The sequence below is a fragment of the Coregonus clupeaformis genome, unplaced genomic scaffold, assembly GCF_020615455.1.
Source record: "Coregonus clupeaformis isolate EN_2021a unplaced genomic scaffold, ASM2061545v1 scaf0069, whole genome shotgun sequence".
NCBI lineage: Eukaryota > Metazoa > Chordata > Actinopteri > Salmoniformes > Salmonidae > Coregonus > Coregonus clupeaformis.
Genome location: NW_025533524.1, coordinates 670,583 through 692,342, shown reverse-complemented (window position 1 = coordinate 692,342; position 21,760 = coordinate 670,583). Strand labels below are relative to the sequence as shown.

At 45.3% G+C, this 21,760-nt stretch overlaps 2 protein-coding genes across 5 annotated transcripts in view; one reads left to right on the top strand and one right to left on the bottom strand.

The window, feature by feature from the left end:
* LOC121556175 (neuronal acetylcholine receptor subunit alpha-2) overlaps positions 1-7,343 on the top strand; it is a 43,338-nt gene extending 35,995 nt beyond the window's left edge. Inside the window, exons 7-9 of one of the 2 annotated variants that reach the window (XM_041870071.2) lie at positions 6,015-6,386; positions 6,651-7,045; positions 7,216-7,343. In XM_041870071.2, coding sequence (XP_041726005.2) covers positions 6,015-6,386; positions 6,651-7,045; positions 7,216-7,341 — 893 coding nt within the window. In that variant the 3' untranslated portion in view covers positions 7,342-7,343. Of the gene's footprint in view, positions 1-5,948; positions 6,387-6,650; positions 7,046-7,215 lie in introns of both variants that reach the window. The other variant, XM_041870070.2, reaches the window with a different exon arrangement.
* A 7-nt stretch (positions 7,344-7,350) lies between these two features.
* The window catches only part of ptk2bb (protein tyrosine kinase 2 beta, b), a 67,676-nt gene continuing 53,266 nt past the window's right edge, over positions 7,351-21,760 (bottom strand). For 2 of the 3 annotated variants that reach the window (XM_041870067.2, XM_041870068.2), the window contains exons 21-29: positions 20,552-20,756; positions 20,316-20,424; positions 18,400-18,582; positions 16,682-16,831; positions 15,716-15,751; positions 15,331-15,355; positions 14,882-15,060; positions 13,312-13,392; positions 10,040-11,100 (exon numbers count right to left, since the gene is read on the bottom strand). In XM_041870067.2, the coding sequence (XP_041726001.1) occupies positions 10,879-11,100; positions 13,312-13,392; positions 14,882-15,060; positions 15,331-15,355; positions 15,716-15,751; positions 16,682-16,831; positions 18,400-18,582; positions 20,316-20,424; positions 20,552-20,756 (1,190 nt within the window). In that variant the 3' untranslated portion in view covers positions 10,040-10,878. Of the gene's footprint in view, positions 7,465-10,039; positions 11,101-13,311; positions 13,393-14,881; positions 15,061-15,330; positions 15,356-15,715; positions 15,752-16,681; positions 16,832-18,399; positions 18,583-20,315; positions 20,425-20,551; positions 20,757-21,760 lie in introns of those variants that run through there. The other variant, XR_005998112.2, reaches the window with a different exon arrangement.

Here is a 21,760-nt window from a genome sequence, read left to right as displayed (position 1 = left end):
CAAGACCACTGATAATCTCCCTCGATCTGGGGGCTCCACGCAAGATCTCACCCCGTGGGGTCAAAATGATCACAAGAACGGTGAGCAAAAATCCCAGAACCACACGGGGGGACCTAGTGAATGACCTGCAGAGAGCTGGGACCAAAGTAACAAAGCCTACCATCAGTAACACACTACGCCGCCAGGGACTCAAATCCTGCAGTGCCAGACGTGTCACCCTGCTTAAGCCAGTACATGTCCAGGCCCGTCTGAAGTTTGCTAGAGTGCATTTGGATGATCCAGAAGAGGATTGGGAGAATCACATATGGTCAGATGAAACCAAAATATAACTTTTTGGTAAAAACTCAACTCGTCGTGTTTGGAGGACAAAGAATGCTGAGTTGCATCCAAAGAACACCATACCTACTGTGAAGCATGGGGGTGGAAACATCATGCTTTGGGGCTGTTTTTCTGCAAAGGAACCAGGACGACTGATCCGTGTAAAGGAAAGAATGAATGGGGCCATGTATCGTGAGATTTTGAGTGAAAACCTCCTTCCATCAGCAAGGGCATTGAAGATGAAACGTGGCTGGGTCTTTCAGCATGACAATGATCCCAAACACACCGCCCGGGCAACGAAGGAGTGGCTTCGTAAGAAGCATATCAAGGTCCTGGAGTGGCCTAGCCAGTCTCCAGATCTCAACCCCATAGAACATATTTGGAGGGAGTTGAAAGTCCGTGTTGCCCAGCGACAGCCCCAAAACATCACTGCTCTAGAGGAGATCTGCATGGAGGAATGGGCCAAAATACCAGCAACAGTGTGTGAAAACCTTGTGAAGACTTACAGAAAACGTTTGACCTGTGTCATTGCCAACAAAGGGTATGTAACAAAGTATTGAGAAACTTTTGTTATTGACCAAATACTTATTTTCCACCATAATTTGCAAATAAATTCATAAAAAATCCTACAATGTGATTTTCTGGAATTCTTTTTCTCATTTTGTCTGTCATAGTTGACGTGTACCTATGATGAAAATTACAGGCCTCTCTCATCTTTTTAAGTGGGAGAACTTGCACAATTGGTGGCTGACTAAATACTTTTTTCCCCCACTGTAAATAGTTACGCTCAAATTGAAAAAAACATTCAACAATATAAAGAGGATTTCTATCATCATAATGGAGGATGTAGATTATATCTCACATTCCAGTGTTGGAACTTGGAAACAAGGCTGCATGGGAGTTCTCTGTGCAGCCAATGGCAATATCCACTTTAGGTATAATGCAAAATAATGGAAATTCACTTGTGGATTTAACAGTTCTAAAGCAGTTCCACCTCCGACACGTCATAACAACCGTTATGCGGATGTCGGCTAAAGCGGATCTGATTGGATAGAGCTCCCATAATTTTGAATATTTTCTGTAATTATTCTCACTTTGAAAATGTTGAGTCGGTTGTGTCGATCTGTAAGAGAAAAAAAATCTAATTTAATCATTCTTTTAAAATATAATTTTAAAGCAGCAAAATGTAAAGACTGTGCAAGGGGTGTGTACACGTTCACTATCAACTGTAGACGAACATCAATTGTAAAAACATTTCTATCCTCTTTTACTCTAGAGAACAAAACAACAACACAACACAACACACACCAGACCATGACAGAATGGTTATGCATCACAGGGGAAGCAGGAAGTTGGACCCGTTGGTCACATTAGAAAATGGGTGAATTCCAGTGGTGGCTGGTGGCACTTATAAATCGGAGGACGGGTTTATAGTTTATAGTTCCATGTTGATACCATTCCATTTCACTCCATTCCAGACATTATTATGAGACGTCCTCCCCTCACCAGCCTCCCCTGGAATACGTACAACTAACAAGTAGTCAAATAGTATCATTTTAAGGATAAAGGGACAGAGAGTGATGAGACCATGTACTCTCAGAGTAAAACGCTGATTCTCAATGATTGACTATCTACGATGAGTACAACGTTTGTGTGGGACTACCATGACAACTACCACCGCTAGAGAGTGCTATTCTAACAGAAGGAACGGTAATTCCGTTATATGTCGGACACTGCAGTTTTGTTGTTTGTAAAATAAAAATAAACTCCAACCATCACGGGAGTTCCGAGGGACACTGATGGAATCAAACTAGTAGTACTCTCTAAAAAGCACAAATTCAACATTTACATTTACATCCCGTATTGGAAAACCGTTTCTGTTTCTACTGTGAATGCTATGCTAGGGTGGCCGATTGACGACTCGTTGATGAAATGGGAGATATCTATTGATAATGTCTACCTGTGGTGGTGAAGTCCAGGAAGGGTTTCACTTCTCCCCTCTCAGTTGCCTGACACCTCCACTTCCTGTTGTTGTCCCTCCACTTCCTGTTGTTGTCCCTCCTTCTGGAGAGGCACAGTCAGAAGCCATGGTTACACCTCAAGATGATCCGATCACTGTCTGATTCCCTGGTCCCTCCCCCTTATTCCACAAGCAGTATAAATCGACAAACAGCACACTTTAATAGTCAATCGGTTTCGTTTTTTTTTCTCATCATTACAGCCTGTATTTGTTATCCAACGATTTAAGACTGGGAGTAATAAGCTACTGTCCCGATATCCTCCACCTGTCCACAGCCGTACAAATAAATATAATTTAATATCCTCCTGTTTTAAAAAACAGTAAAACCGCTTTGTAGGCCTACGTGCATTGGTTGTAGGCCTACGTGCATTGGTTGTGGGCAGGCTCTGTCGTAGCCGGCCACGACCGGGAGACCCATGGGGCGGCGCACAATTGGCCCAGCGTCGTCCAGGGTAGGGGAGGGAATGGCCGGCAGGGATGTAGCTCAGTTGGTAGAGCATGGCGTTTGCAACGCCAGGGTTGTGGGTTCGATTCCCACGGGGGGCCAGTATGAAAAACATAAAATAATGTATGCACTAACTGTAAGTCGCTCTGGATAAGAGCGTCTGCTAAATGACTAAAATGTTAATGTAAAAATGTATTTTAAGCAGGTCTTATGAAGAATAGGATACCAAAATCTGTATTTTGAAGAATCTCTAATATGATGGCCTATTATAAAACAAATGATAAAAAAAAAAACATGGATAAAAAGCGGCAATGGATACAAATTGCAAAGGGGCACGCTGGTAAAGCAAATACTATCGCTTTCTAAGGGAATAAAGTGTAAAATTTTAAAGTAGCCTAAAGAGTCCTTCATATTGTAGCCTACGTCATATTGGACAGGCTCATGCTTACAGAAAGCGCCTTTACACATCAGTTTGGACAATATTGTGCACTTTATTGCTAGCTATTTGTCTGGAAAATGCAAAAAGATTCACAGAATATAATATAATATTATAAAATCTAAAAGGATTGCATTATATTCACTAGAGATATCCGTTTTTTTTATTTATTTTTTGTTTTGTTGCATGGGCTGTGTCTCAATCCACCGCATCCGCCTGTGTCACCCTTCCTCATCTGTGGTGGAAGGTGGCCGAGCTACAGCGGTGTTTTGTCAAGACCAGGAGACGTCCCGAAAATCGGTCTTCTCACGAAAACATCTGTAGCGTCCGAACGGTTTTTGGCCTAACTATTATGAAAAGATGAGACTCTCAAGAAACACAATGGTGTTCTGCTCTATGACCCCCACAAGTGTCTTCGGGACTAGTCTGAAGTTAACCCATACAAATAAATGGAAGTATGGTCGTTTTGTGCCAAAAAAAATAAGGGGTTAAATGTGTCCAAAAAAACCTTAAATATTTCCTGATCTTTCTTATGTCTCCTAGTTATAGGACAGACACTTCAGAACGTTATTCCTTGTGATTTATTTTTTGACTGTCTTTTTGGTTCTCTGCGGAAAGGGTTCTACATGGAACCCAAAAGGGTTCTAAACAGGCTTTATCCTATGGGGACAGCCGAAGAACCCTTTTAGGTTCTAGATAGTGTAGAACAGAAAACCAGCAGTACTCCGGCCCTCCTAGGGTAAGATTTGGTCCTCTGTAGCTCAATTGGTAGAGCACGGCGCTTGTAACGCCCAGGGTAGTGGGTTTGATCCCCGGGACCACCCATACGTAAAAATGTATGCACACATGACTGTAAATCGCGTTGGATAAAAGCGTCTGCTAAATGGCATATTATTATTATTATTATTATTATTATTATTATTATTATTATTATTTTAATACCCCTGGTATTGCCTATCTTTACCATGGTAACTCAACTGTTTCTTTTGTTTGGTTGCAAAATGCAAATACAAAACTGTGTGAAATGACTCTGTTCCTCTTACTGACATTCTGTGGTGGAACCATTTCTCTCTCTGCCCAGCCTCAGAAAAACAGAAGTGGTCTGAGCTGAAGGACCAGTGTTGCTGACACGTGTGTGTGTGTGTGAATGTGTGTTTGTGTGTATGCATGTCCGTGTGTCCGTGTGTGTGTGAATGTGTGTGTGTGTGTATGCATGTCCGTGTGTGTGTGTGTGAATGTGTGTGTGTGTGTATGCAGGTCCGTGTGTGTGTGTGAATGTGTGTGTGTGTGTATGCATGTCCGTGTGTGTGTGAATGTGTGTGTGTGTGTATGCATGTCCGTGTGTGTGTGTGTGAATGTGTGTGTGTGTGTGTATGCAGGTCCGTGTGTGTGTGTGAATGTGTGTGTGTGTGTGAATGTGTGTGAATGTGTGTGTGTGTGTATGCATGTCCGTGTGTGTGTGAATGTGTGTTTGTGTGTGTGTGTGTATGCATGTCTGTGTGTGTGTGTGAATGTGTGTTTGTGTGTATGCATGTCCGTGTGTGTGTGAATGTGTGTTTGTGTGTATGCATGTCCGTGTGTGTGTGAATGTGTGTTTGTGTGTATGCAGGTCCGTGTGTGTGTGAATGTGTGTGTGTGTATGCATGTCCGTGTGTGTGTAAATGTGTGTTTGTGTGTATGCAGGTCCGTGTGTGTGTGAATGTGTGTGTGTGTGTGTATGCATGTCCGTGTGTGTGTGAATGTGTGTGTGTGTGAATGTGTGTGAATGTGTGTATGTGTGTGTGTGTGTATGCATGTCCGTGTGTGTGTGAATGTGTGTGTGTGTGTGTATGCAGGTCCGTGTGTGTGTGTGAATGTGTGTGTGTGTGTATGCATGTCCGTGTGTGTGTGAATGTGTGTGTGTGTGTGTGTGTATGCATGTCCGTGTGTGTGTGAATGTGTGTGTGTGTGAATGTGTGTATGTGTGTGTGTGTGTGTATGCATGTCCGTGTGTGTGTGAATGTGTGTTTGTGTGTGTGTGTGTATGCATGTCCGTGTGTGTGTGTGAATGTGTGTTTGTGTGTATGCAGGTCCGTGTGTGTGTGAATGTGTGTTTGTGTGTTTGTGTGTATGCAGGTCCGTGTGTGTGTGAATGTGTGTTTGTGTGTTTGTGTGTATGCATGTCCGTGTGTGTGTGTGTGTGAATGTGTGTGTGTGTGTATGCAGGTCCGTGAATGTGTGTGTGTGTGTATGCATGTCCGTGTGTGTGTGAATGTGTGTGTGTGTTATTTCCATGGTGAGGATGCAGCGACCTCAACACCCAGAACCAGCTACTGGCAAGCTATTCAATTTGGTTCTGGGAACAGTTTAGTTCTGGTAGAACACTGGTGTGTAAATAGAATTTCTGACATTTTAAGCTAACATCCCCATTGGTTACCAGCGGGCCAGCAACCAGAGGGTTGCCGGTTCGAATCCCAGGTCCGATGGGAAAATCTGGTGTAGAGTGAGGTGTCATCCTAAATACCCTCTCCTGCCATTGTGCCCTTGAGTAAGGCACCTAACAACTGCTCCAGGGCTGCTGCATTGTGGCTGACCCATTGCTTCCAACCTCTTGGGGTGTGTGTAAAAAGACACATTTCCGTTCTCTGCAAGATGGACAAAAAAGTATTCTTCTTCTTCTTCTTCTTCCTCTCTCCCCCTCCTCCTCCTCCTCCCCCTCCCCCTCCTCTTCTTCCTCCTTCTTGTTTCAGACTGTGGGGAGAAGATCACCCTGTGTCTCTCCATCCTCCTCACCCTCTTCCTCCTTCTTGTTTCAGACTGTGGGGAGAAGATCACCCTGTGTATCTCCGTCCTCCTCTCCCTCACCGTCTTCCTGCTCCTCATCACAGAGATCATCCCGTCCACCTCCCTGGTCATCCCTCTGATTGGAGAGTACCTCCTCTTCACCATGATCTTCGTCACTCTCTCCATCGTCATCACTGTGTTTGTCCTCAACGTCCACCACCGCTCCCCGGGGACCCATAAGATGCCTCGCTGGGTCCACTCTGTCTTCCTGGACCTGATCCCCAGGTGGCTGTTCATGAGGCGGCCGGCGCCGGACGGAAGGAGACGCAGGTTGTTGTTGCTCCAGCAGGGGGCAGCGGTGGCACAACACCAGGGACGGACTACAACCACCACGAGACCACCAGGTGAGGTGGTAATAACAGGACCATGAATAATAAGTTGGTAGACTTTATTGTGATTTATAGGGCCGGTTTCCCAGGTTAAGCGTAGTCTAGGACTAAACATCATTCTTAATGGTGATTTTCTATTGAAAGTGCTTCTTAGTCCAAGACTAGGCAGACAATGATAAACATTGTGTCCGGGAAACTGGCCCTCAATATATGTATGACTGAGGCAACTTTATGCGTAGTTTAAATGTATCAAGTCCAATCATTAATTCCTTCATCCAGGCCTAGACCATCCTCCCTGCCTCAGCACCTCAGCCAGCTGGCTCCGGGATGGAGGAGGGACCAGGGAGGACCCCCGGGGACGGACCCCATGTTATGAGGACCTGGAGCTGGGGGCGCTGACCTCCTACTTCTCCTTCCGTCCTCCGTCACCCAGACCCCCGGGCTCCACCCATCCGCCCCAGCAGAACCACCCACCCCAAGGGGCAGGGGGGCCCCAGAACCGCCTGGATGGTGGAAGTGGACGAGGAGGAGTGAATAGAAGGATTAACCCCACCCAGCGACTGGAGAAGATGGATAACTTGGTGTCAGAGTCTTTGTCTCCCAGCGTGATACGGGCTCTGGAAGGACTGCACTACATTGCAGATCACCTGAGGGCAGAGGACGCTGACTTTAGTGTGAGTGTTTATGACATACTATAACACAACTAAACTGGCAGCACTAGTAACACTGATATTGCAGATAGTTGAATGTACTCATTCTGATAAATGACTAAAAAGTCAAAATGTAAAAAGAAAAGTGGTTACCGTTCATTCAAGTCTCTCCTCTCCTCCATCTCTCCATCCAGGTGAAGGAAGACTGGAAGTATGTTGCCATGGTGATCGACCGTATCTTCCTGTGGATGTTTATTATCGTGTGTCTGCTGGGGACCATCGGGCTCTTCCTCCCCCCCTGGCTGGCCGGCATGATCTAGGACTTGGGGTCTGCGACCCCATCCCGGAGTGGGTACCATAGGACTGGCACTACAATGACCGGCTGGTGGTATGAGTAGAGACAGATGGACTGTGACCTTTCAGTAGCACCATCTCGTGGAAGCCTAATGAGGAAACTAAGTTAGTAGGATGACTGGCACTACCAATGAGGGAGTTCCATTTAAGTGCACCGGGCTATGGCCCGTGACGTGAACGGGCAAGAGCGGTGAGGGAGGAGCGCCCTGCTACAGTGACCTGCGCCGCTCGGTCATGTTGTCAACAAAGGCAGCATGGTGCATCATCCAGAAACAACTCTTTTCCATAAAATATATATGTTAGAATTTTCAAAATAGTTTTAATTGTGAAAGGCTGATAAAACCTTTGTTATCAAAAGCAATCACTTTTGCATGTGAAAACACAGAATCCTGCTTAACCTACGTCACTTTTGTTTGAGCAAACTTCACCATCGGCCAAAACGGGTCACCTGGCTCACACGCTAACCCGGTTCGGGGCATTCATAGAATCCCTTAAAATGTACTGCTTCGTATTGGAGAAGCAATGACTTGTGGGTAAATTCTATCCAATAAGGTGATTTGGCTGCTTTTCAAGGAAGTAAAGGGGCATTCTCTCTCTCTCTCTCTCTCTCTCTCTCATGATGTTGCTGTGTAGTAAAGACTGTATAAATTGAAATGCCTGTTCTGGGGATCAACAGGAATCAAAATGCTTGATTTAATGTTTCTACCGAGAGCACTGATGGAAGTCCATACAATACTCCAATGTAAGAATAAGGGAACATCCTCAAAAACCACAAATGTTCTACAATTACAACACTTATTATTTTGTCATAATGGTGTCTGACATTTGTATTCAAAATCATTCCATTGTCATATCCATAATGATACAGATGAATACAAGATAGGGCAAAGATAGAAGGATGCAGTATATTAACATATTTTCAAAAGGGTATTTTCATAACATATACTATAAAACTGATGTAAAAATTGTGATTAAAAAAAAGGTGATGGGCAGCAGTAGTATTATATCTATCAAGTCTAAGTCTAGAAACAGCTTCACACATTCCATAAATAACAAAGATGCTTAAAAAAAATTGTGTCACACTAAAACAATACAATTGATCTGGCATTACTACGAAGAAACACATGAAGATAACCAGGAAGTAAATTCCCCGTTATCTTATACAGTGCCTTGCAAAAGTATTCATCCCCCTTGCCGTTTTTCCTATTTTGTTGCATTACAACCTGTCATTTAAATTGATTTTTATTTTACATGTAATGGACATACACAAAATAGTCCAAATTGGTGATGTGAAATGAAAAAAAAAAAACTGAAAAGTTGTGCGTGCATATGTATTCACCCCCTTTGCTATGAAGCCCCTAAATAAGATCTGGTGCAACCAATTACCTTCAGAAGTCACATAATTAGTTAAATAAAGTCCACCTGTGTGCATGATCTGTCACATGATCTCAGTATATATACACCTGTTCTGAAAGGCCCAGAGTCTGCAACACCACTAAGCAAGGGGCACCATGAAGACCAAGGAGCTCTCCAAACAGGTCAGGGACAAAGTTGTGGAGAAGTACAGATCAGGGTTGGGTTAAACTTTGAACATACAATGGAGCACCATTAAATCCATTATTAAAAAATGGAAAGAATATGGCACCACAACAAACCTGCCAAGAGAGGGCCGCCCACCAAAACTCACAGACCAGGCAAGGAGGGCATTAATCAGAGAGGCAACAAAGACACCAAAGATAACTCTGAAGGAGCTGCAAAGCTCCACAGTGGAGATTGGAGTATCTGTCCATAGGACCACTTTAAGCTGAACACTCCACAGTGCTGGGCTTTACAGAAGAGTGGCCAGAAAAAAGCCATTGCTTAAAGAAAATAATAAGCAAACACTTTTGGTGTTCGCCAAAAGGCATGTGGGAGACTCCCCAAACATATGGAAGAAGGTACTCTGGTCAGATGAGACTAAAATTGAGCTTTTTGGCCATCAAGGAAAACGCTATGTCTGGCGCAAACCCAACACCTCTCATCACCCCGAGAACACCATCCCCACAGTGAAGCATGGTGGTGGCAGCATCATGCTGTGGGGCCGTTTTTAATTGACAGTGACTGGGAAACTGGTCAGAATTGAAGGAATGATGGATGGCGCTAAATACAGGGAAATTCTTGAGGGAAACCTGTTTCAGTCTTCCAGAGATTTGCGACTGGGACGGAGGTTCACCTTCCAGCAGGAGAATGACCCTAAGCATACTGCTAAAGCAACACTCTAGTGGTTTAAGAGGAAACATTTAAATGTCTTGGAATGGCCTAGCCAAAGCCCAGACCTCAATCCAATTGAGAATCTGTGATATGACTTAAAGATTGCTGTACACCAGCGGAACCCATCCAACTTGAAGGAGCTGGAACAGTTTTGCCTTGAAGAATGGGTAAAAATCCCAGTGGCTAGATGTGCCAAGCTTATAGAGACATTCCTCCAGAGACTTGCAGCTGTAATTGCTGCAAAAGGTGGCTCTACAAAGTATTGACTTTGGGTGGGTGAATAGTTATGTATGCTCAAGTTCTTTGTCCTATTTCTTGTTTGTTTCACACACAAAAAAAATTTGCATCTTCAAAGTGGTAGGCATGTTGTGTAAATCAAATGATACAAACCCCAAAGAAATCCATTTTAATTCCAGGTTGTAAGGCAACAAAATAGGAAGAATGCCAAAGGGTGTGAATACTTTTGCAAGCCACTGTACCTAAGCAGACAGAGAGAATGTGACTATTTATAAAAGGCTTTTCTTAAAGAGATTCTCCGATAATTTTGTATACGTTTTAGCCAGTAGTTCTGAACTAGCGCTTAGGAGCCTATAGTGGTCCCTGTAAATTGCGTACTACATCACATATGTGCAGATATGTGAACCACGTAATTGCTCTCTCTCTCTCTGCTGTGTCATTGGGCCCGCCCTGCAACCTTATTGGATAACGCTGGGCATGCCTCTTGCAAGCAGTCAGTCAAATGCGAGGGGCTGAAGCTCATTGGCTAGAACTCTTAATTACTAGGGGCTGGCCCACGTGGTGGGAAATGTAGGCAAAATGGCACGGCACAACTTCAAGAAAAACAGTCACTTTCAAACTAGGGATTTCGTGGCTAATTGAGGTAAAACCGTAATGAATAGATTATGCGTGTATGAACTACACGTTGACACATCCAGCCCAAAGCGGGAGGTTAAAAAAATACTTAGCAGTCGCCAAAGTTCCGGAGCATGTCTTTAATTTAAAACTCTTGAGATAAACAGATATCACACAAGAATGTCATATTTTCTGTCCATTTGAATCCTGACATTACATTTTAGTCATACTGATGCCGCTTATCTCGACTATTGTACCTGCAAGTCACTGATGTCCATCCAATCAGTCGCAACATGTTCGGCTCTGACCTGTCCTCCAGTGGAAGAAAAAAAACAACCCACATGGAAATCCTCCCATCCATCCATCCATCCAGACGGGGTGTCCTGTGGGTATTTACCCCACTATGGGTCCTCCGGTTTGGGCTTGGCCAGGTTGGCCCTGACCCTGGCCTGGTCCACAGCATCCAGGAGGTTCTTCCCGTCCATGGCCAGGTTGTGTGCTGCAGTCAGCATCTGTTTCTTACACTCCTCCTTCAGAGAGGTGATTGCGTTCTGCTGGGCCAGACGCATCTTACTGATCAACTCTGCCATGTCGTTGTTCAACAGCTTTTGGGTGCCCTCGATCTGAGAGGAGGGGAGAGGATTGGAGAGAGTGAAAAGTTAATGGTAGCCTGCATGCTAGCATGTTTTCTCTTTTAGCCAACTCCTTTGTCATTGTTCCTAAGTGAACATCTCAGTGGAACAAGAGAATAGAGGGATTGAGAGACTGAGGATATACTGTTGAGGGCAGGGGATATACTGTTGAGGACGGGGGATATACTGTTGAGGACGGGGGATATACTGTTGAGGACGGGGGATATACTGTTGAGGACGGGGGATATACTGTTGAGGGCAGGGGATATACTGTTGAGGACAGGGGATATGCTGTTGAGGACAGGGGATATGCTGTTGAGGCCGGGGGATATGCTGTTGAGGGCAGTGGATATGCTGTTGAGGACGGGGGATATGCTGTTGAGGACGGGGGATATGCTGTTGAGGACGGGGGATATACTGTTGAGGACGGGGGATATACTGTTGAGGACGGGGGATATACTGTTGAGGACGGGGGATATACTGTTGAGGACGGGGGATATACTGTTGAGGACGGGGGTATATACTGTTGAGGACGGGGTATATACTGTTGAGGACGGGGGTATATACTGTTGAGGACGGGGATATACTGTTGAGGACGGGGTATATACTGTTGAGGACGGGGGATATACTGTTGAGGACGGGGGATATACTGTTGAGGACGGGGGATATACTGTTGAGGACGGGGGATATACTGTTGAGGGCGGGGGATATACTGTTGAGGGCGGGGGATATACTGTTGAGGGCAGGGGATATACTGTTGAGGGCAGGGGATATACTGTTGAGGACGGGGGATATACTGTTGAGGACGGGGGATATACTGTTGAGGACGGGGGATATACTGTTGAGGGCGGGGGATATACTGTTGAGGGCGGGGGATATACTGTTGAGGGCGGGGGATATACTGTTGAGGGCGGGGGATATACTGTTGAAGGCGGGGGATATACTGTTGAGGACGGGGGATATACTGTTGAGGACGGGGGATATACTGTTGAGGACGGGGGATATACTGTTGAGGACGGGGGATATACTGTTGAGGACGGGGGATATACTGTTGAGGACGGGGGATATACTGTTGAAGGCGGGGATATACTGTTGAGGGCGGGGGATATACTGTTGAGGACGGGGGATATACTGTTGAGGACGGGGGATATACTGTTGAGGACGGGGGATATACTGTTGAGGACGGGGATATACTGTTGAGGGCGGGGATATACTGTTGAGGGCGGGGGATATACTGTTGAGGGCGGGGGATATACTGTTGAGGGCGGGGGATATACTGTTGAGGGCGGGGGATATACTGTTGAGGGCGGGGGATATACTGTTGAGGACGGGGGATATACTGTTGAGGACGGGGGATATACTGTTGAGGACGGGGGATATACTGTTGAGGACGGGGGATATACTGTTGAAGGCGGGGGATATACTGTTGAGGACGGGGGATATACTGTTGAGGACGGGGGATATGCTGTTGAGGACAGGGGATATACTGTTGAGGACGGGGGATATGCTGTTGAGGGCAGGGGATATACTGTTGAGGACGGGGGATATACTGTTGAGGACGGGGGATATACTGTTGAGGACGGGGGATATACTGTTGAGGACGGGGGATATGCTGTTGAGGGCAGGGGATATACTGTTGAGGACAGGGGATATGCTGTTGAGGACGGGGGATATGCTGTTGAGGGCAGTGGATATGCTGTTGAGGACGGGGGATATGCTGTTGAGGACGGGGGATATGCTGTTGAGGACGGGGGATATACTGTTGAGGACGGGGGATATACTGTTGAGGACGGGGGATATACTGTTGAGGACGGGGGATATACTGTTGAGGACGGGGGGATATACTGTTGAGGACGGGGGATATACTGTTGAGGACGGGGGATATACTGTTGAGGACGGGGGATATGCTGTTGAGGACAGGGGATATACTGTTGAGGACGGGGGATATACTGTTGAGGACGGGGGATATACTGTTGAGGACGGGGGATATACTGTTGAGGACGGGGGATATACTGTTGAGGACGGGGGATATACTGTTGAGGACGGGGGATATACTGTTGAAGGCAGGGGATATACTGTTGAGGACGGGGGATATACTGTTGAAGGCAGGGGATATACTGTTGAGGACGGGGGATATACTGTTGAAGGCAGGGGATATCGGAGAGAAGGAGTGAGGTAAAAGGGAGAAGGTTGTTACTGTACCTCTGTCCTGATGGACTCATGCAGGGTAGGTAGAATATCATCCACACTGTGGATCAGACTCCGTAAGGTCAGCCCTATAGACTGGAGCGAGAGGGGAGTCTTTAATCAATAAAATACGTCCTGGCAAGTCAAGCTGTTACCGTGGCTACGGATACACGCCCCGCCACTCCTAAAATAAAGGCGTGGAATGCAATAGTTTGAACAGTTCTGTGTACAACATTAAGTTTGTAGGCTACACCAGTGACCAGACAAAAGGTATCAAGGAGGGGGGAGTGGAACTCAGCACAGCATCTACATAGGAAGCGGACTAGACACTCAGCACAGCATCTACATAGGAAGCGGACTAGACACTCAGCACAGCAGCTACATAGGAAGCGGACTAGACACTCAGCACAGCATCTACATAGGAAGCGGACTAGACACTCAGCACAGCATCTACATAGGAAGCGGACTAGGCACTCAGCACAGCATCTACATAGGAAGCGGAGTGGGTACTCAGCACAGCATCTACATAGGAAGCGGACTAGACACTCAGCACAGCATCTACATAGGAAGTGGACTAGGCACTCAGCACAGCATCTACATAGGAAGCGGACTAGACACTCAGCACAGCATCTACATAGGAAGTGGACTAGACACTCAGCACAGCAGCTACATAGGAAGCGGACTAGACACTCAGCACAGCATCTACATAGGAAGCGGACTAGACACTCAGCACAGCATCTACATAGGAAGCGGACTAGACACTCAGCACAGCATCTACATAGGAAGTGGACTAGACACTCAGCACAGCATCTACATAGGAAGCGGACTAGACACTCAGCACAGCATCTACATAGGAAGCGGACTAGACACTCAGCACAGCATCTACATAGGAAGCGGACTAGACACTCAGCACAGCAGCTACATAGGAAGCGGACTAGACACTCAGCACAGCATCTACATAGGAAGCGGACTAGACACTCAGCACAGCAGCTACATAGGAAGCGGACTAGACACTCAGCACAGCATCTACATAGGAAGCGGACTAGACACTCAGCACAGCATCTACATAGGAAGCGGACTAGACACTCAGCACAGCATCTACATAGGAAGCGGACTAGACACTCGGCACAGCATCTACATAGGAAGCGGACTAGACACTCAGCACAGCATCTACATAGGAAGCGGACTAGACACTCAGCACAGCAGCTACATAGGAAGCGGACTAGACACTCAGCACAGCAGCTACATAGGAAGCGGAGTGGGTACTCAGCTACGTAAAAATTAATCCTGCACATGCGCAGAAATATCAGTATTTTTAGCCTGGGCAAATTGGGATACAGAAACTCCATATCTTATAATGCTTCTGTGGGTCCATTGCCTCTATCCTACAGCAGACCTGGGTACAGTCAAATACTTTCATATACTTATATTATATTATATATATTATATATATACTTGAGCTGCCCTTGATTGAGTTCGCCCGGTACAATGGGACTCATTTTCCCAAAAGTGGAACTCCAAGCTGAATCACAAGTGTCTGATTCAGGTTTCCTACGGGACTAGTCACCACCTTCCATGTCTTTACCTTCACTATGTTGATGTATTGTTCAGGCTGTAGTGTGTTGACATCGTTCTTCAGCTGCACCACCACCTTGACCAGCTCCATCACCGCCTGGTACACCTGGTCATCTGACCGGTCCAGCTCTGCTGTGGGGAAGGCCTGGGCTGTGGGGACGGGGAGACGTGGGGGCTTGTCTGGCGGGGCTGGGGTTTCAGAGAAGGAGGGAGAGAGGGAGGGAGGGAGGGGAGGGGGAGAGAGAAGAGGGGGAGAGAGAGGGAGGGAGAGAGAGGGAGGCGGGGGAAGAGAGGGGAGGGAGGCGGGGGAAGGGGGAGGCGGGGGGAGAGGGAGGCGGGGGGAGATAGGGGGGAGAGAGGGAGGGGTGTATGAGAAGGACTGGAGGATGTTTATGATACTTTTGTTACACTTAATCAACTTCCATTTCATACGACTAGATATTCTGAAGGACCACTCACCATGTTCAGTCTCAGCTTCAGGTGACTACAGACAGAGACAAAAAGCAGAATAACTATAGAAACCTGACTAATCATCGTACCTACTACAACTCCATATCGCATAGCAGATTTGTTACCAATTCATAGTGATTTCATGTAAATGGACAGACAGATGAGTGAATGACAGACCAGAAAAACAGAGGCTGCGGTAACACTAAACCTAAAGCCTACAGGTATAATGCTTTAGAACTGGGTCGGTCTTTAGAAATGTTATTTTTTTTCAAAATCATCTCGCGGGCCGGATTAAACCCGTTTGCGGGCCTGATCCGGCCCGCGGGCCGTACGTTTGACACCCCTGCTTTAGAACTTGTTATATGCATGTATGAGCTTTTAAAAAGACACATACCAGTGGACTGGAGGCGTCCTCCTGTCCCATGGGATCCTGTAAAGGAACAAGTAGCTTCAGGTTCATTTGACACTATATGGACGTGGACCGTCGATTGGCCACGGACCCCATGGGGACAGTCAGTTCAAAAACAGACCCACTGAGAGTGAGAGTTACGGGACTGGTGGTTAGGGTGGAGAGGGGGTTGGTTGATAAGGTGGACGAAAGGTAGTTATGGTGGACAGGGCGTACAGAGCGCTAGTTGTTAGGGCGGACTAGGGCCTGGTTGCTAGGGCAGGTTACTAGGTCTAGGGTGGTAAAGGTCGAAGGTGTATTAACCACCAGGAGTCGTTACTCCTTGGTCAGCCACTTGTTGTTAAGGGGTGTTGTTAGGGTGGTTTGCTAGGTCTAGGGGGGAATATGTTGGAGGTATATTCCCCACCAGGAGTCTCTCCTCCTTGGTCAGCCACTTGTTGTTAGGGTGGTTGCTAGGGCGGGTTGCTAGGTATAGTGGTGTAAAGGTCGGAGGTGTTTTCCCCACCAGGAGTCTCTCCTCCTTGGTCAGCCACTTGTTGTTAGGGTGGTTGCTAGGGCAGGTTGCTAGGGCGGGTTGCTAGGTCTAGGGGGGTAAAGGTCGGAGGTGTATTCCCCGCCAGGAGTCGTTACTCCTTGGTCAGCCACTTGTTGTTAAGGGGTTGTTAGGGTGGTTGTTAGGGTGGTTTGCTAGGTCTAGGGGGGTAAAGGTCGGAGGTGTTTTCCCCACCAGGAGTCTCTCCTCCTTGGTCAGCCACTTGTTGTTAGGGTGGTTGTTAGGGTGGGTTGCTAGGGCGGGTTGCTAGGTCTAGGGGGGTAAAGGTCGGAGGTGTTTTCCCCACCAGGAGTCTCTCCTCCTTGGTCAGCCACTTGTTGTTAGGGTGGTTGTTAGGGTGGGTTGCTAGGGCGGGTTGCTAGGTCTAGGGGGGTAAAGGTCGGAGGTGTTTTCCCCACCAGGAGTCTCTCCTCCTTGGTCAGCCATTTGTTATCCTCCATCATCTGTTGTTTCTGTTGTCTCATCGTCTCCTGCATACGCTGTCTCTCCATCTGCCACAACCGCTGGGCGTCCTCCTTACTGGACGGCTCCACAACGAACTCACCCTCCTATTGGAAGGGAGACACACACACACACCAATCCTATAGTACAGAGCTAGTAATACGGTAGCCTTGCTTGTTGGGCTTATAGCAGTAACACAGGGCTTTAACACAAGCACAGGACCACATGACTTGGATCATCATAGAGACCTAACGTAGAAGGCGTAAATGAAACGGAAGCTAGGTTGAAGATACTGTATCCCTGAAAAACAGATGCTTACGGTTTCTTTAAACCCCCGCTGAGGGTGGAAATAGAGTAACCAGAGTCTAGAAGGAAGTAGACTAGAACTAGATAACCAGAGTCTAGAATTAAGTAGACTAGAACTAGATAACTAGAGCCTAGAATTAAGTAGAATAAAACTAGATAACTAGTCTAGAATTAAGTAGACTAGAACTAGATAACTAGAGTCTAGAATTAAGTAGACTAGAACTAGATAACTAGAGTCTAGAATTAAGTAGACTAGAACTAGATAACTAGAGTCTAGAATTAAGTAGAATATAACTAGATAACTAGAGTCTAGAATTAAGTAGAATATAACTAGATAACTAGTCTAGAATTAAGTAGACTAGAACTAGATAACTAGAGTCTAGAATTAAGTAGACGACTAGATAACTAAGTCTAGAATGCTAGATAACTAGAGTCTAGAATTAAGTAGACTAGAACTAGATAACTAGAGTCTAGAATTAAGTAGACTAGAACTAGATAACTAGAGTCTAGAATTAAGTAGACTAGAACTAGATAACTAGAGTCTAGAATTAAGTAGAATATAACTAGATAACTAGTCTAGAATTAAGTAGACTAGAACTAGATAACTAGAGTCTAGAATTAAGTAGACTAGAACTAGATAACTAGAGTCTAGAATTAAGTAGACTAGAACTAGATAACTAGAGTCTAGAATTAAGTAGACTAGAACTAGATAACTAGAGTCTAGAATTAAGTAGACTAGAACTAGATAACTAGAGTCTAGAATTAAGTAGACTAGAACTAGATAACTAGAGTCTAGAATTAAGTAGACTAGAACTAGATAACTAGAGTCTAGAATTAAGTAGAATAAAACTAGATAACTAGAGTCTAGAATTAAGTAGAATATAACTAGATAACTAGTCTAGAATTAAGTAGACTAGAACTAGATAACTAGAGTCTAGAATTAAGTAGACTAGAACTAGATAACTAGAGTCTAGAATTAAGTAGACTAGAACTAGATAACTAGAGTCTAGAATTAAGTAGACTAGAACTAGATAACTAGAGTCTAGAATTAAGTAGACTAGAACTAGATAACTAGAGTCTAGAATTAAGTAGACTAGAACTAGATAACTAGAGTCTAGAATTAAGTAGAATAAAACTAGATAACTAGAGTCTAGAATTAAGTAGAATATAACTAGATAACTAGTCTAGAATTAAGTAGACTAGAACTAGATAACTAGAGTCTAGAATTAAGTAGACTAGAACTAGATAACTAGAGTCTAGATTTAAGTAGACTAGAACTAGATAACTAGAGTCTAGAATTAAGTAGACTAGAACTAGATAACTAGAGTCTAGAATTAAGTAGACTAGAACTAGATAACTAGAGTCTCACCCCCATGCTGCATCGTCGTGGAGACACCGTGGGCACCATCAAGGCGTTGCTCCTAGAGTCTACAGGAGTGGTGAATTCACAGGGACTGACCAGGTCTGGAGAGCTGGCACACAGGGCCTCATTCAGCTGAATGTGCAGGCCAATACCGTTCCCAAAACGACCCCCAGGTTTCAACCTGAAGGGCTGGAGACACAGGGACAGAAACGATGACGGGCGCTGAGTAACTTACAGTACAAGTCAAATGTTTGGACACACCTACTCATTCCAGGGTTTTCCTTTATTTTTTACTATTTTCTACATTGTAGAATAATAGTGAAGACATCAAAACTATGAAACAGAGATTCTTCAAAGTAGCCACCCTTTGCCTTGATGACAGCTTTGCACACTCTTGGCATTCTCTTAACCAGCTTCATGAGGTAGTCACCTGGAATGCATTTCAATTAACAGGTGTGCCTTCTTAAAAGTTAATTTGTGGAATTTCTTTCCTTCTTAATGTGTTTGAGCCAATCAGTTGTCTTGTGACAAGGTAGGGGTGGTATTCAGAAGATAGCCCTATTTGGTAAAAGACCAAGTCCATGTTATGGCAAGAAAAGCTCAAATAAGCAAAGAGAAACGACAGTCCATCATTACTTTAAGACATGAAGGTCAGTCAATTCGGAAAAGTTCAAGAACTTTAAATGTTTCTTCAATTGCAGTCCCAAAAACCACCAAGCGCTATGATGAAACTGGCTCTCATGAGGATCGCCACAGGAATGGAAGACCCAGAGTTACCTCTGCTGCAGAGGATAAGTTCATTAGAGTTACCAGCCTCAGAAATTGTAGCCCAAATAAATGCTTCACAGAGTTCAAGTAACAGACAAATCTCAACATCAACTGTTCAGAGGAGACTGCGTGAATCAGGCCTTCATGGTCGAATTGCTGCAAAGAAACCACTACTAAAGGACACCAATAAGAAGAGACTTGCTTGGGCCAAGAAACACGAGCAATGGACATTAGACCGGTGGAAATCTGTCCTTTGGTCTGATGAGTCCAAATTGGAGATTTCTGGTTCCAACCGCCGTGTCTTTGTGAGACGCGGTGTGGCTGAACGGATGATCTCTGCATGTGTGGTTCCCACCGTAAAGCATGGAGGAGGAAGTGTTATGTTGTGGGGGTGCTTTGCTGGTGACACTGTCTGTGATTTATTTAGAATTCAAGGCACACTTAACCAGCATGGCTACCACAGCATTCTGCAGCGGTACGCCATCCCATCTGGTTTGCGCTTAGTAGGACTATCATTTGTTTTTCAACAGGACAATGACCCAAAACACACCTCCAGACTGTGTAAGGGCTATTTGACCAAGGAGAGTGATGGAGTGCTGCATCAGATGACCTGGCCTCCACAATCACCCAACCTCAACCCAATTGAGATGGTTTGGGATGAGTTGGATGGCAGAGTGAAGGAAAAGCAGCCAACAAGTGATCAGCATATGTGGGAACTCCTTCAAGACTGTTGGAAAAGCATTCCAGGTGAAGCTGGTTGAGAGAATGCCAAGAGTGTGTAAAGCTGTCATCAAGGCAAAGGGTGGCTACTTTGAAGAATCTCAAATATAAAATATATTTTGATTTGTTTAACACTTTTTTTGGTTAATACATGATTCCATATGTGTTATTTCATAGTTCTGATGTCTTCACTATTATTCTACAATGTAGAAAATAGTACAAATAAAAAAAAAAACTGGAATGAGTAGGTGTGTCCAAACTTTTGACTGGTACTGTATATGCTAATTCTAACAACGCTATTACAGAAAGACAATAATGCTGAAGGTGTGTGTGTGTGGGGGTGTGTGTGTGTGTGTGTGTGTGTGTGTGTGTGTGTGTGCGTGGGTGTGTGTGTGTGTGTGTGTGTGTGTCTCATCAAGAAGATAGGATACTACCTTAGGAGGAGGCTCGTTGAAGTTCAACTTTGTGTCGAACAACTTGGTGGAGCGTTTTCTGTCCCTCTCTCTCTCTCTCTGCTGCTCCTTCTCCATCTGATGGACGTCACTGTGAAAAGAAAAAGTACATATTGGCAGGATATTTGTTGGTGGAATTGTTTAATGGAGCACCTTACCCACCTTTAACCACATTCAGATTTCAGAACATAGCCAAGCCAGGAAAGGGCAGTCAGTACCTGATCTTGACGACCAGCTCGGTGAAGGAGGGTCTGTCGCGGGGGTCGTAGGACCAGCAGCGGGTCATGAGGGAGTAGAGGGCAGGGGGGCAGTTGTCAGGTTTGGGAAGTCTGATGCCCTGCTCCAGCTGGTTGATGACATCACGGTTCTCCAACCAGAAGAAAGGCTGCTGCCCATGGCTCAGGATCTCCCACATACACACCGCTATGGCGGAGAGGAGAGAAGAGACAGAGAGAGACAGAGACAGAGACAGAGACAGAGACAGAGACAGAGACAGAGACAGAGACAGAGACAGAGACAGAGAGAGACAGAGACAGAGACAGAGACAGAGACAGAGACAGAGAGACAGAGACAGAGACAGAGACAGAGACAGAGAGAGAGAGAGAGAGACAGAGAGAGAGAGAGACAGACAGACAGAGAGGTAGAGAGAGAGACAGAGAGGTAGAGAGAGAGACAGAGAGGTAGAGAGAGAGACAGAGAGGTAGAGAGAGACAGAGAGGTAGAGAGAGAGACAGAGAGCGAGAGAGCGAGAGAGCGAGAGAGCGAGAGAGCGAGAGAGCGAGAGAGCGAGAGAGAGAGAGAGAGAGACAGAGAGAGAGAGAGACAGAGAGAGAGAGACAGAGAGAGAGAGAGAGAGAGAGGAGAGAGCGCTTCAAGTTCCAAGAGCAGCTGGTAAAATGATGAGCTCCTAATATCTAGTGTTATATATCATATTTTAAATTAGTTAGAGGAAGAGTACATTTGAGAAAAACAAGTGAGTGAAAGATAAAGGAAGAAGGACTAAGAATATAACATCAGAAGAAGAAAATACAACATCTTTTATCCTGCTAACTCAACTGGACAGCTAACAAGCCTGATAATGCAACTGGATAGCTAACAAGCTAACAAGCTAACAGTTGTTTACATGTTGCTACAGAGTTGGTAAGACAGTTTCTAGCTACAGGCTACATGCTGTTAGCTAAAAAAAAAACTAGCTAACAAATAACAAAAAGGACAATAAAAAAAGGACAAAAGCCAGGAAAACAAGTACCTAAACTTACACAAGCAAGAGAAAACTATTCAGACAGAAAACAAGGTAGGCTTTGTTTACATTCATAAACGTCTAGCTATAACTAGCCAAGTGCAAACCAGATGTAACATCTACTGTATCCAGCTGTAATCAACTAAGATGGATACATTTACAAGCCCCAAGCTCAGCAACCTTGCAA